Raw genomic sequence first — 16151 nt, 5'->3', positions numbered from 1 at the left:
GTCGGCATCACGTCGATAAACTTGGTTGAAAAATGGCACGTGGCTTCGATGCAGCGTCATTTTGCTTAATACACAGGGCCTATGGAGCATGAAGTAGGTCATTGCATAGCGCATCCGACTCGTAATCCTAAGGTCCCTGGTTCGAGCCTCACCCCTGCCAATATTTTTTTAAAATTTTTTTTAAACACTTTTTTCTTCTTTTTCTTTAGTTAGTCTTAATCTTCCTTCATAACTTTATCTTTTTCTGATTTATTCATGCTTCTCCTTCAAATTTCTATAAAATAACATATTTTTTTCTTTATTTTTCTTTCTTTCTACTACTTTCTGTGCGATAGATGAACAACAACATTGGCTATTGATCCCATATTTTGCACATGTTTAGTTCATGTCACGTACATTATTTCATAAAATAACAACTACTTGATCAGACACCATCTTGGGTATGTAAATTAGGGTCAAAGGTCATACATGTTTCATCCTGTATCTTGGTGAATACATGTCCTATCTTTCCCATATTTTGCACACGTAAAAACGATGTTACAAGGATCATATCACAAAATAACCACTCTTTGCTCAGATGCCATCTTGTCTGTGCAAATTGGGGTCAAATGTCATATGTACTTCTTTCTGTATCTTCGTTATGACGTGTTATCTCTATGGGACGGATTTTTTTTTATGTGAAAATTGACATGATCGTATTTATCTAGCACTAGCTCACTTACCCTTCGGTGAATTTCTCCCAGATTTTAATATGTTGTAGCTGAGACTTTGCACTATCGTTATATGCCCTTCGTTTATTCATACGATGTCAGAATCACATTAAAAATCTTGGTTGAAATTAAAGCTTATCTTCGATGTATTTAGATATTTCTTTCTTTCTGCAACTTTCTTTGTAATAACTCAAGAAAAACACGCCCTATCACCCCCATATTTTGCACATGTTTAGTTCATGTCACGTACATTATTTCATGAAATAACAATTACTTGATTGGACAACATCTTGGGTATGTAAATAAGGGTCAAAGGTCATAAATGTTGCATTTTGTATCTTGGTGAATAACTGTCCTATTTTTGCCATATTTTGCACACGTATATAGACGATGTCGCAAGAATCATTTCACAAAATAACCACTTTTTCCTCAGATGCCATCTTGGGAGTGTAAAGGTGGGTCAAAGGTCTTATGTATTCGTTGCTGTATCTTCGTTATTCAGTGTATACAGAATTTGGTACCAATGATGGCAGATACGACTCCCTTTGCTAAATGAGAATGCAAACATCACACGGCCAATGTCTCTAAACACAGATGAAACTTGTATGGTCATGCCTATTGCGATCAGGACTCGAATCATTGATAAAAAAAAATCGGATCACCTTAATTTGTCAGTGATGACAAATTACAATCTCTAGTTCTTCTTCTTCTTTCTTTATTTCTCCCCAAAAGTTGTGCAGAGGTTAGCTCAGAAAGTGCTATGCCTATCAAGTTCAAACTTACACCATGTATGTATCGTGTCCCAAAGACGGCAATCGAACTAAAAATCAAAGTGATCAGTCGACCGTGACGTCACTATGACGTCATTATATGAAAACACATTCTCAATCATATCTCATTAATGGAGTGGAGTTTTTCAATGAAATTTACGTCACATAAATTTCAAGTCAAACGCATTCTACGCATATTCTGAAAATTCATCTATACCTTAAAACGTGCGCGTACGCGCGCGTTGAAATATTTGTATGCTCAAATCGAGCTCAAAATTTTTTTGCACACGTTTCAGACCATTTGGAGCATTTTTTGAAAAATTGAAAAAATCGGACGGACGCGTACGCGCGCGCGCGTATACGCACACACAGCTCATATGCAATAGAAATTTCCCGATTTTTCACACGGATCGGATGTCTGAAATGCCAAGGTATATTTCTACCAAGTTTCAAGTCGATCCGACTCAATATGACGTCATACGGGCCCGTCAAAGTTGAAATTCCGCGCGCGCGTCAATGGCGACATACAGTGCAACTATGCCAAAAAACCGATGATTTTAAATCTGATTTTACTCGTCAGGATGAACGGTGACCCCCCATTTTCTTTACATATTTTGAAAGCTGATGAGTTGTACATGTTATTTCATGGGCTGGCTATGCTGACAAAATGATTAAAAGATATCAAATTTCTTAATAAAGTAAAAAAAGTAAATTTTCAAAATGACGTCATCAAATTTCAAATTCACTCGAGCGTATCTCACTTGAATTTCACCAATTTTCACCCAGATTTCAGTATGTTGTAGCTTATGAAATGTTCTTTCATTACTGTAAAAACAACATTTTGATGGGATAACGTCATCACCTCGTAAAAATGGATTGAAAGTATCCTTGTAAAATTTGACCAGTTTACGTGTTATCTCTATGGGAGAGCAGTTTTTCTGGCAGTGAAAATTGACATGACTATCTTTTTCGAGCACTAGCTCACTTATGCTTCGGTGAATTTTTCCCAGATTTTAATATGTTGTAGCTGAGACTTTGGGCTATCGTAAGTGTGCCCTCTATTTTTTCATACGACGTCGGCATCACGTCGAAAAACTTGGTTGAAAAATGGCACGTGGCTTCGATGTAACGTCATTTTGCTTAATACACAGGGCCTATGGAGCATGAAATAGGTCATTGCATAGCGCATCCGACTCGTAATCCTAAGGTCCCTGGTTCGAGGCTCACCCCTGCCAATATTTTTTTTGAAATTTTTTTAAACACTTTTTTTTTCTTCTTTTTCTTTAGTCAGTCTTAATCTCCTTTCCTAACTTTATCTTTTTCTGATTTTTTCATGCTTCTCCTTCAAATTTCTATAAAATTAACATAATTAGGTGATACGCTATCAGCGTATCACCTATTGTGATTGTCAAAATCTCTCTTTATTTCTTTTTATTCTTCTTTCTTTCTGGACAATTTTGTGTCATCAATATCTCAAGAATGACATTACGGAATAACATGACATTTTCAGGGAACATGTCTCATGACAAAATCTAGCCACAATAAGGTTTTCATGACAGTAACATATCTATGACGTCATCTAGGCGCCATTTTGTGATTTTCGGACCATGTTACATGATCGATCATAACTTCATAACTAAAGGTCATTTCTGTATCATTTTCGGTGGACATTAAGTTCAGATCACGCTCTATCTTATATTTCAATGCTAATTACCTAGGACATCATTACGCGCGCGTACGCGCGCGTCAAACTTTTAAAAGGCTCAAAACAACTTTCCAATGGGAAATCTCGAAGTTTCAGACAATTTTAAGCGTTTCGCGCGTAGGCGTCCGTCCGCGCATTTTCGCGCGCAGTGCGCGTAAGCAACACGAGAATGCAATTGTTTTGACAGATTTGGATTCCTGATACATTAAGTAACAATATCCAATGATTTCCGATCAATTTTGACTTAAAACAAAGGAATGCGCTGGGGTCAAAGTTGAAATTTCGTGTGCGCGTATATGTGGAAATATAGCGAAAAACATGTCTTTGTTTATTTCGCCATAGCTCTTTAAAACGCGGGGTGACCCTATGTTTTTATTGCATATTACAAAAGCATATGAATTGGAAATAACATTTCAAGCATCAACATTTCCCGAAATACATTATGACGTCATCATATCATTATCTGAAATCAAAAAAGTGGAATTAATTTTTTTGAGGTACTGTTTCTGACATTCATTTGCTCGTATCTCTCTTGTTTAAGCTCAATATTATCCCAAATTCAGATATGTTTTACTTTGAACATTTGCCTTTCAAGTCCATGTCATGGTTTTGAAATTTAATGACATCATCATACCTTAAATTGTGATTAAAGGTAAAGACGCAAAATCGGACAAGTTTACGTGTATTGTCTATGGGAGGTGATTTTTATTTAGACCATGCATTGACTTGACAACGTTTAAGCACCTTTATCTCAGCTGATTTTACTCCATTTCCTCTGAAACTTGAGTATGTTGTAGCTGAGACAATAAACTGCAGTCATCATGCATTTTATATTTTAAAATCTCCTCATGAGGTCGACAATTATGTAGTTAAAAACTGAAAATGAGAATGCAATTTGTACGGAACGATTGGCGATTGTTGTTTGCAACTGTATATTGGTCGAATCCACGCGGCCACTTGTGGGAAGTTGAATAGCGCCATCTCCGTCAACAGTCACGATTGTATAATTAAAAATTCAAGTTTCGCAAACGATCTTCGGGGCAGCCGTGTGGCGTAATCGCTTAGCGCGCTGGGTGTTCATAACGCCATACAGGAAGGCGAGAAGTTCGACTCCCGCTGCAGGACTTTTACCTTTTTTTCTTTCTTTTTTTTTCGGCTGTTCAGCTATACTCGATGTCATTAGTCGTATTATTTTATCAAGTATACGTAAGCCGTGAACACGGCTGCTCTATTTCCCTTAATTGTTTTGTATCGGAGTTTGGAGATTGGGTTTGCTTCATTAATTTTGTCACACTTAATGTTGTAAATTGCCCCTTGTTACAGTGTCCCGCTTGCCACCTTTCGTTTGCTCTTTCCTTTTCTCTTCATTGGTTCTTGTTATATTGTAACAGGATAGGTAGGAACATGTACGTTTAGATAACTGGCAGGAATGGGATCTGAATTGATTAACTCTAGTCCAGGTGTATGGCGCCTCGCTCATCTCTTTGAAATTCCAGGTTGTTATTGTTTGACCCAATAACGGATTTGTAGACAGGTTTTATGTTTCTATAGAGGTATCTTGTGCCACATGAGTGGAAGGCATCACTGTTTAGTAGTAGTAGTAATGAACTTTTTCATGTTGTAAATGATATTAAGTTATGAATTTCACATCCAATCTTCGGGACAGCCGTGTGGCTTTATAGTCGCTTAGCCCGCTGCATTGTCATTATGCACTACCTTAGGACGAGATGTTCGAGACCCGCAGGACGCTATTATTTGTTTTCTCTCTCTCTTTCTTTGTTTTTCTTTTGGCAGTTCTGCTTTATTCCGATGTCATTTATCGTATTATCTTATCAAGTATACTACCCCACGAGACACAATCACTCAAGTTCCATTTTTTTTTGTCGGAGGCTGGAGGTTGTATTTGCTTCATTTATCATACGTAATGTTGTAAATTGCCCTTGGTATACAGTGCCCCGCTTGCCACCTTTCGTTTGTCTTTCCTTTTCTCTACGTTTGTTCCTGTTACACTGCACAAGACAGGTCGGAAAATAATTTACATAACTCAACTGGAGCAGGAATGGCAACTGAATGAATTAACTCTAGGTGTACGGCGTCTCGCTCATCTCTTTGAAATTCCAGGTTGTTATTGTTTGACCCAATAACGGAGTTGTAGACAGGTTTTATGTTGCTATAGAGGTATCTTGTGTCATATGAATGGAAGGCATCACTGTTTAGTAGTAGTGATGAACTTTTTCATGTTGTAAATGATATAAAGATATGAATTTCACATCCAATCTTCGGGACAGCCGTGTGGCTTTATAGTCGCTAAGCGCGCTGCATGGTCATTATGCACTACCTTAGGACGAGATGTTCTGGACCCGCAGGACGCTATTATTTTTTTTTCTCTATCTCTTTCTTTGTTCTTCTTTTGGTAGTTCAGCTTCATTCCGATGTCATTACCCCACGACACACAGTAACTCAAGTTCCCTTTTTTATTTGTCGGAGGCTGGAGGTTGGATTTGCTTCATTTATCATACGCAATGTTGTAAATTGCCCTTGGTATACAGTGCCCCGCTTGCCACCTTTCGTTTTCTCTTTCCTTTTCTCTACGTTTGTTCCTGTTACACTGCACAAGACAGGTCGGAAAATAATTTACATAACTCAACTGGAGCAGGAATGGCAACTGAATAAATTAACTCTAGGCCAGGTGTACGGCGTCTCGCTCGTCTCTTTGAAATTCCAGGTTGTTATTGTTTGACCCAATAACGGAATTGTAGACAGGTTTTATGTTGCTATAGAGGTATCTTGTGCCACATGAGTAGAAGGCATCACTGTTTAGTAGTAGTAATGAACTTTTTCATGTCCCTCCATGTCAATTATAGTGTGTTCAAAGGGGTTGTGTGTCTATCTGCCAAAGAAAAGGAGAACCTTATTTTCGTCATGGCTATTTCTCTATACGTAACCGTAGGTTATGAGTGTTGTTGGTCTCTGAGCAGTGAATAACACAGCATCAGGCTAAAATCCCCCTTAGTTATACGCGCTAAGCGTTCAATTTGATATATCTTTATTTATGTAGTCAATCACTGCTAATGGAGTTACAGAATTATGTTATGACACCTTTCACTGAAAGTTTGTAAAGCAAAGTTTATGGACAAGGCAAGCAATTGTACATGAATAATACCAGTGATTTCAGAGGGAAATTATGGTATACCTAAATGTAAGGGTATCATTGCTTTGGAATTGCTGAGACAATCTCTTGGCACGAGGGCTTCCACCTGTAATAACTGATCCCTTTGAAGATGTGTCGGTCACGGGTGATCGTCATGATTCATCTTTCACGTAGAAGCTTCCGTTCCACACTCTTAGTTCGAGAAGACTTACCATCATACTTTAAATTGTGATTAAAGGTAAAGACTCAAAATCAGACAAGTTGACGTGTTATGTCTATGGAAGGTGATTTTTTTTTTAAACCATGCATTGACTTGACAACTTTTAAGCACCTTTATTTCAGCTGATTTTGCTTCATTTCCTCTGAAACTTAAGTATGTGGTAGCTCAGACAATAAGCTGCAGTAACCATGCATTTTATTTTTTCAAATCTCCTCATCAGGTTGATGATTTTGCAGCTAAAAACTGAAAATGAGAAAGGAATGTGGACCAAACGATTCCTGAATCATCTTTCACATATAAGCTTACGTTCCTCATATTTTCTCGTCAAGACGTACATGGCCGAGAGGATAAAGGCGACGTCACAAGAGACGTGAGGTTGCACGAGTACGGGTTCGAACCCCATAAGAGGACGAAGCAAAATACTTACATCTTTTGCTTTGTTTTTTTCTTTTATGAAGTATTCACCTTCGTCCATGTAGAAATCACGTTTTCATGTAAACGTACACACACACACAGGCACACACACACAGACAGACACACACAATATCCCTTTGTTTTGTGTTGGAGACCACATTGCTTTGACTGGCAACTTGGACTTGAAATTACAAATGTTAAAGTGAAGATTACTCTTAAAAGACCGCATGGCCATGTTTGATTTTCTTTTACAATATAAAGACCTATTGGTAAATATTCATTCACATATCCTTTCCAATCAAATTACTTGGACACGCCAGCACCACACGAAATTTTCAATTGGTTGCATGACAGAAACAATTTAATCTGAATTATGTAGGACTGTATAAAGAATTGGACTTCACGAATATTTCTCAATATTACTTCAAGTCGCTACTTAACATTATTTTCGTTGTCGATCACTGAAAATGAGAATGGAATCTGGTCGAAACGATTCCCGATTTATCTTTGTAACTGTATATTGATCGAATCCACGCGGCCACTCGTGGGAAGTTGAATAGCGCTATCAGTCACTTGACGTATATCGCCAAAAAACTGAATATCAATGTAAATTTGTGTTGTGTATAGCATACATAGATAGATTTAAGTTTCGCAGAAGATCTTCGGATCTTCCGTGTGGCAGAATCGCTTAGCACGCTGCGTGTTTATAATGCCCGACCGGAAGGAGGGAAGTTAATCGTGTCCCGCAGGACTTTTTCCTTTTATTTTATTTTTCTCTGCAGTTCAGCTTCACTCTGATGTCATGAACACAGCTACTCTATTTCCCTTGTTTTGTATTGGAGTTTGGAGGTTGGGTTTGCTTCTTTAATTTTGTCACACGTAATGTTGTAAATTGCCCCTTGACACAGTACCCCGCTTGCCACCATTCGTTTTCTCTTTCATTTTCTCTTCATTTGTTCTTGTTATACTGTAGCAGGATATTTAGGAACGTGTACGTTTACATAACTAACAGGAATGGGAACTGAATTAATTAACTCTAGTCCACGTGCATGCGTCTCGCTTATCTCTTTGGAATTCCAGGTTGTTATTGTTTGACCAAATAACGGAGTTAAAGACAGGCAGGGAAGGAAGTGACTTGATATTGCTTCATAATGAGGAATTTCGGGCAACACCTTTCCAAGTGTAGTGATTATGACGGGGTTCTCTGTCGTTTACTTTTCGTCATGGCTGTTTCACTAGTTTAGCCAAAGGTGATATGTTGTTGGCATCTGGGAGAATAGAACAGATCAGTACCAAACTAGAATAGCCCTATAAGCAATGTGGTAAGCGTTCAATTTTTTGCATTATCTTTCTTCTTTAAAGTCAATCACTACTGATCGTAATACACAATATAATATGACACGTTCCACTGGTAGTTTAGGAAAAGGGAGTTAATGCACGATGCAATGATAAATGTGCTACCATTGATTTTAGAGACGTTATTGTGGTGTGGTACTGGTGATGGTAAGGGAACCATATTTTGCTTTTAAAGTAATGAGACAATCATTGGACCTTTGCATCAAGACCGTATTCCCATCTAGAATATAATGCATGTTCGTGCGGCGTTTTTTTTTAATCCTGACGTGGACATTTTCTTTTTCTTGTTTTTAATTTACGAATGTTATATCTAAATTTGTTTCTTTCCCCTAACATTTTTTTTTTTAAATATAAAGTTGGACGTTCCTTGACCGAGTCGAAGAGCAGCGATTTAGTTACAGTTTCAATGCATCTTGTTTACCATCTTCTCTGACATTAAATTGATGGTTTTTATATTTGACATTGTCTGTCTCTTTGCCTGTTTATGCTCATAAAACACTGCTATAACAACTAATACCTTTGCTTCACTTGTCACACGCAATGATATGGATTGCAGTTGTGCATGCAGTTTTACTTCTGCCACCTCTCGTTTTTCTCTCCCCTTTTCCCTCACTTTGGTTTTGTTATACTGCAGATGGGAATGATTACACTAACATAACCCAACTTGAAGTAGGAATGAGAACTGAATAAATTAACTCTAGGCCAGGTGAATATAGCGTCTCACTCATCTCTTTGAAATTTCAAGTTGTCATTGTTCGACCAACGGAGTTGAAGACAGGCTTTATGTTGCTATAGAGGTATCTCGCGCCACATGAATGGAATGCATAGGCTACGCTGTTTAGTATTAGTAATGAATTTTTTCATGTCCATCACTGCCAATAAAAGTGAAGTGTGTTTGACGGGGTTCTGTGTCATTCTGCCTATGAGAAAGCAAAGTTTTATTTTCGCCATGGTTGTTTCTCTATGCGTGGCCGTGGGTGATGGGTGTTGTTGGCATCTGGGCAGTAAAGAACCGAGTATCATGCTATAATACCCCCCCCCCCCCTTAGGTTCTAAGCGTTCAATACGGTGATATATCTCTCTTCTTTAGCATGTCAATCACTGCTGATGGAATTACAGAGTTATGTTACGACACGTTTCACTCAAAGCTTAAAAAAACAAAGTTTATGCACGATACAAGTAATGGTGCATGAGTCCTTTAGGCCATTGATTTTAGATGAGAAATTATGATATGCCTATAGTAGGGGTGTCATTGATTAGGAATTAATGACACGATTAAGCACTCCTTCCACTTCTAACTGTTCCCTTTGAATGTGTGTCGATCACGTGAGATCGTCATAAATTATCATTCACGTATAAGCTTACGTTCAAAGTGTACTCTTAGTTGGAGGAGACCTATAGTTACATGGTTAAAGGCGATGTCTCTTTCGCTGGAGCCGTACGTTTGGCCCGTTTTTCTTTTGCCCTTTTCTCTTTAATTGAGGCATCACTTTCGTCCAGGATAAATCACATTCTCATGTAAACAGACTCACTTGCTCTATATCCCTTGTTTTGTATCGGAGGCTTCATTGGTTTTACTGCTGGTAAATCTCACAGGCTTGTATATAGCTGTAAGAGCTCTCTGAACTGATCATTATGATAGCAAGATTAGAGGGAGTCATATTGGTTATGTAAATAATGGTCAAAGGTCATGTTTTAAAAGGCCACTGTTAAAGCCAGGATGATTATAAACACTTAATTGTCATGTTTCATTTGTACGTGCCGAGGATCCCTTGGACCCCGTTTACAGTGTGAGTCTCGGCCGCGGCTCGGCCGCGCCGAGCCCACCTTCATTTCGGTGTAAACGCGCAAAAGGCCAAATGCGGGGCCAAATTTGGCCTCGCATTAGGCCACGCTCTGGAGGTGGTCTCGGCCGCGGCAGAGCCCGGCCTTTTTCTCAGTGTAAACGCAAACTGGGCTAAATGCGCGGCCAATTCTAGACTGGCTTCCAAACCCTCGCCGGTACTATTTCGCTATTCAGGATATTAACCACTTCAACGTCGAAAACTAGTATAGTTTAAGGTGGTTTTGTCCTGCAAAGGATTTTCTCCTTCGGCAAAGGCCTTTGCCCGAACGGCGACTTCGTCGCCACGGAATTCAGTTGGCAAAGGATCTGAAAACCAGACAATACGAAATTGCGTTTGTTTACAAGTAGAGCGCCACTACGACAAAATATTGAAAGGTTTGAATCAAAAGCGTGGCCGAGTCCGGCAGTGTAAACGGACTAAATTGCGGGGCTCGGCTTCGCAATTGAGGTTGGCCTTTGCCGCGGCTTGGCCGCGGCTCCGCCCAGCCCCGCACCGTTAACGTGGTCTAAGTTTATGCACGGTACGTACTCAAAAAGTCCGTAAATCAACTTAGTCACACACGCACAGAATTTCCACCTAGTTTGTGTGACAGAAAAACAAATGTGATCTGAATAATGTATGCCCAAAAAAGTTCAACTAAGTATCTCATTATAACTTCCAGCTGCTATATTGCATTCTTTTCTTTGTCGATCACGGATAACCGATATCTGATGACCCCAAGCGTATCACCTAACTCGTCTTTAAAGTGACGAGTTTCATGTCTCGTTTTTTCTTTATTTTTCTTTCTTTCTACTACTTTCTGTGCAATAGATGAACAACAACAATGGCTATTAATCCCATATTTTGCACATGTTTTGTTCATGTCACGTACATTATTTCATAAGATAACAATTACTTGATCGGACACCATCTTGGGTATGTAAATTAGGGTCAAAGGTCATAAATGTTTCATCCTGTATCTTGGTGAATACGTGTCCTATCTCTCCAATATTTTGCACACGCAAAAACCATGTTATAAGAATCATTTCACAAAATAACCACTTTTTCCTCAGATGTCATCTTGGGAGTGTAAAGGTGGGTCAAAGGTCATATGTATTTGTTGCTGTATCTTCGTTATCTAGTGTATACAGAATTAGTACCAAAGATGGCAGACATGACTCCCTTTTCTAAATGAGAATCCAAACATGACACGGCCAATGTCTCTAAATACAGATGAAACCTGTATGGTCATGCCTATTGCGATCATGATTCGAATCATTGATTAAAAAAAAAAATCGGATCACCTTAATTTGTCAGTAATGACAAATTACAATCTCTAGTGTTAAACTTCCCGTTGTCACAAAAAGTTCTTTCTCCTCAAATGTTGTGTAGAGGTTAGCTCAGAAAGTCCTCATCCTATCAATGTCAAAATTATACTATATATGTATCATGTCCCAAAGGCGACAGATCTAATAAAATCAAAGTGATCAGTCGACCGTGACGTCACTATGACGTCATTTTATGAAAACACATTCTCATTCATATCTCATTAATGGAATGGAATTTTTCTTTGAACTTTACCTCACATACAGTTCGAATCAAGTTGATTCTACTCATGTTCTCAAAATTCATCTGTACTCTTAAAAGGTGCGCGTACGCGCGCGTTGAAATATTTGTATGCTTCAATCGAGCTCAAATTTTTTTTTGCACACGTTTTAGACCATTTAGAGCATTTTTTGAAAAATTGAAAAAATCGGACGGACGCGTACGCGCGCGTACATATACGCACGCACAGCTCATATGCAATAGAAATTTTCCGTTTTTTCACACAGATCGGATGTCTGAAATGTCAAGGAATATTTCTACCAATTTTCAAGTAAATCCAACTCAATATGACGTCATACGGGCCCGTCAAAGTTGCAATTCCGCGCGCGCGTCAATGGCGATATACAGTGCAACTATTGACCGATTCTGTGACGCGCTATGTGTATTTTTGGCATGGGCAGCGCCATTACTGCGGTGTCTCAGCCGACCCCCCCTTCTCTCTCCCCACCCCTCTCACGCGCACGGAATGAAAAACTGATGCATGGTTGTTTTAGCCAATGGGCGTCTCGTATTGAGTGCGCGAATGCTTGCTTAGTGCGCGAACCTTTGTTACAAGTGCGCGATAAACATGTTGCCCTTGGGGTGGGGGAGAGCAGGGGGGGTCGGCTGAGACACCGCAATTTGAGCTCATGGCTGCGCCCGGTGCCATAAAATGTCTGCTGCCCTCAACGAACCCGAATCGGTCAATACCAAAAAACCGCCAATTTCAAATCCGATTTTACTCGTCAGGATGGACGGTGACCCCCCATTTTCTTTACATATTCTGAAAGCTGATGAGTTGTACATGTTATTTCATGGGATGGCGATGCTGAAAAAAATGATTAAAAGATGTGAAATTACTTGATGAAATAAAAAGAGTAAATTTTCAAAATGACGTCATCAAATTTCAAGGTCATTCGAGCGTATCTCACTTATCCTTTGCCAATTTTGACCAAAATTTCACTATGATGTAGCTTATTAAATGCTCTTTAATTAATATATTTACACAATTTTGATTAGATGCCGGCATCATCTCGTAAAAATGAATTGAATGTAACCTTGTCAAATTTTTCCAGTTTACGTGTTATCTCTATGGGAGTGCAGTTTTTCTGGAAATGAAAATTGATATAACTATCTTTATCGAGCACTAGCTCACTTACCCTTCGGTGAATTTTTCCCAGATTTTAATATGTTGTAGCTGAGACTTTGCGCTATCGTAATGTGCCCTTTGTTTTTTCATACGGTATTGGGATCACGTCAAAATACTTGGTTGAAATTAAAGCTTATCTTCCATGTATTGAGATATTGCTTTCTTTCTGCAACTTTCTTTGCCATAACTCAAGAAAAACAGGCCCAATCACCCCCATATTTTGCACATGTTTAGTTCATGTCACGTACATTATTTCATAAAATAACAACTACTTGATCAGACGCCATCTTGGGTATGTAAATTAGGGTCAAAGGTCATAAATGGTTCATCCTGTATCTTGGTGAATACATGTCCTTTCTTTCCCATATTTTGCACACGTAAAGACCATATTACAGGGATCATTTCACAAAATAACCACTTTTTGCTCAGATGCTGTCTTGTCTGTGCAAAGTGGGGTCAAAGATCAAATATACTTCATTCTGTATCTTAGTGTTGTGTACCATCGATAGCAGGTCTGACTCCCGTTTCTAAATGAGAATCCAAACATCACACGGCCAATGTCCCTATTCACACAGATGAAACCTGTTTCGTCATGCCTATTGGGATCGGGACTAAAATCATTGATTTCCGAAGAGATCGGATCACCTAATTTGTCAGTGTTGACAAATTCCAAGTCTAGTTTCTTCTTCCAATTATTAAAAGCTGTCTTAAAGGCAAAACAAACGAACGAACAAACGAACGAACAAACAAACAAATAAACAAACAGAACAAGCCAAGACAAGACAGAAAAAATAAAAACAAAAACAAATACACTTTCCCCATCCAGTTAACCTGGGCGATCGAGGTCACCAGGGCTGCATTATATAGGTACTGTGGTGATTTAAGATGATTTTAGTTGATATCCAATAGACATCTCGACATGACCGCCTTTGGAACTTGACTATGACGTCATGACGCAAATCTCTCGTTTGAAGAGGCTACACCCCAGTAAATAATGCCAGTGCATATCTTGGCAATCAATGACTTAAAGTCAAAGATATAAAACACCTGTTTCTTGACCCTGGCCTAATCTAAGCGTCAGTCATCACCACAGCGCCACAGGAGGGTGGGGGGGGGGGGCACCGCGAGAGGAGGAGATTGTTTTGGTTTTGGCATGGGCCATGTAGCTCCATGGTGCGTGTGTGTGTGTGTGTACGTGTGTGTGTGTGAGTGTAGATATTCAGCGTATGCAGACAGAGCATGCCTGTACTGTAGTGACCGGAACTATTGTGCTCTCCCCTTCTCCCTCCCCCATCTCTCCCCTAGTTTGCAGGCACAAACCCTTGTTGGTCGTAAAGGAGTCTGCGTCAAGACTACTATATGCACCACTTCGGCACTGTCCCATAGGCCCTGTGTTGTAGCTTCTTAGTTTAGTGGTGCGTGTATTAGTCTTGGCGCATGCAGACTCCTATACGACCAACAAGGGTTTGTGCCTGCAAACTATCTCTCCCCCCTCTCCCTCCCTCTCTCCCCCTCGCTCTCCCTCTCTCTCTCTCTCTCTCTCTCTCTCTCCCTCTCTCTCTCTTTCTCAATGATCCAGTCAGCAGGCTGATTGTAACCAGGGAGGTTAGGTAGTCTCACCTCCCCGTTGTAACTCACTGCCAAATAGCACATTGTCAGCACCGGCAAACTGGCAATGCTCTCCTTCTTATTCCTGTATTTTCGTTATTTACGGGTCAATTTTTTTCGTTCGACATGTAAAATGGATGACCATAGAATTTCTCAATAGCATATAAAATTGAAAACTTTAGAAAGGATAGAGAAAATTGAGTTCACTTTGAATGGTCTGCCACAGGCAGATATCCTTATCAAGCTCTTACGTAATACGACAGCTGCTTTCTCAACGATCCAGTCAGCAGGCTGATTGTAACCAGGGAGGTAGTCTCACCTCCCCGTTGTAACTCACTGCCAAATAGCACATTGCCAGCACCGGCAAACTGGCAATGCTCTCCTTCTTATTCCTGTATTTTCGTTATTTACGGGTCAATTTTTTTCGTTCGACATGTAAAATGGATGACCATAGAATTTTTCAATAAAATATAAAATTGAAAACTTTAGAAAGGATAGAGAAAATTGAGTTCACTTTGAATGGTCTGCCACAGGCAGATATCCTTATCATGCTCTTACGTAATACGACAGTTGCTTTCTCAACGATCCAGTCAGAACCAGGGAGTAGTCTCACCTCCCCGTTGTAACTCACTGCCAAATAGCACCGGCAAACTGGCAATGCTCTCCTTCTTATTCCTGTATTTTCGTTATTTACGGGTCAATTTTTTTCATTCGAAATGTAAAATGGATGACCATAGAATTTCTCAATAGAATATAAAATTGAAAACTTTAAAAAGGATAGAGAAAATTGAGTTCACTTTGAATGGTCTGCTACAGGCAGATATCCTTATCATGCTCTTACGTAATACGACAGCTGCTGGAGTCATCAAACCCTGGCTTGGCCTCCAGGTTTGTCACGCCTGAGCAGAAAGTTTATTTGCAATGGACAAGTACTTTGACTCCCAACTCCCAAACGACAAATATACGCACCCCACTTTGGGTAACACCAGTATGGGGACTCGCCTCAAACGAGAGATTGACGGCATGTCACAATGAAGTGACCAATGAATGTAATATATATATATATATATATATATATATATATATATATATATGTATATATATATTTTTATTTTTTTTTATTTGCCAAGTAATGACATATCTATAGTTGTTAATGCCATCTGCGTGTGTGTGCATGTGTTTTAGTTGAACCTAAAGATGTATGGACAAAGGAAGGAAAACAATACGCGGACGAGTAATTGTTTACCCGTTAGATCAATTGTCTTCCTTTCTCTTTTCTTTTTTCTTTCTGTAATCGTAGTTTTGACCAGCAAAGGAGCCTGGCTTGGGTTGAACGATCGCATGCACCAGATGACGTATGAATGGGTTGATGGTTCAGAAGTCACATACACCAACTGGAACTCGGGCGAACCGGACGATTTCGCCGAGGCTCAGGACTGCATCTTCACGTACTCTCAGGTACGCTGTAGTTCGGGATTCTTCACTATTTCTCCACTCTTGGGTTTGAATAACAGTGTGAGCGGCCCTTTTTCCACCAGGCCTTTAATGAGGAGCCAGATGCTGAGGGATATTATCAGTGCTTCAAAATAAATGTACTAAGTCATAGTGCCACGCCCCAAAAAGGTCGCAAGTGCAAGTCTGAAATCATTAGATTCAT

At 39.5% G+C, this 16151-nt stretch overlaps 1 protein-coding gene across 1 annotated transcript in view; it reads left to right on the top strand.

Moving 5' to 3' along the window:
• The window catches only part of LOC140238169 (C-type mannose receptor 2-like), a 50057-nt gene that overhangs the window by 22512 nt on the left and 11394 nt on the right, over positions 1-16151 (top strand). Inside the window, exon 18 of the mRNA XM_072318106.1 lies at positions 15795-15952. Within this exon, the coding sequence (XP_072174207.1) occupies positions 15795-15952 (158 nt within the window). The remainder of the gene's footprint in view (positions 1-15794; positions 15953-16151) is intronic.

Source organism: Diadema setosum, chromosome 14 (genome assembly GCF_964275005.1).
Source record: "Diadema setosum chromosome 14, eeDiaSeto1, whole genome shotgun sequence".
NCBI classification, from domain to species: Eukaryota; Metazoa; Echinodermata; class Echinoidea; order Diadematoida; family Diadematidae; genus Diadema; species Diadema setosum.
Note: the sequence above shows the minus strand (reverse complement) of the source record. Positions and strands in the feature narration are given on the sequence as shown.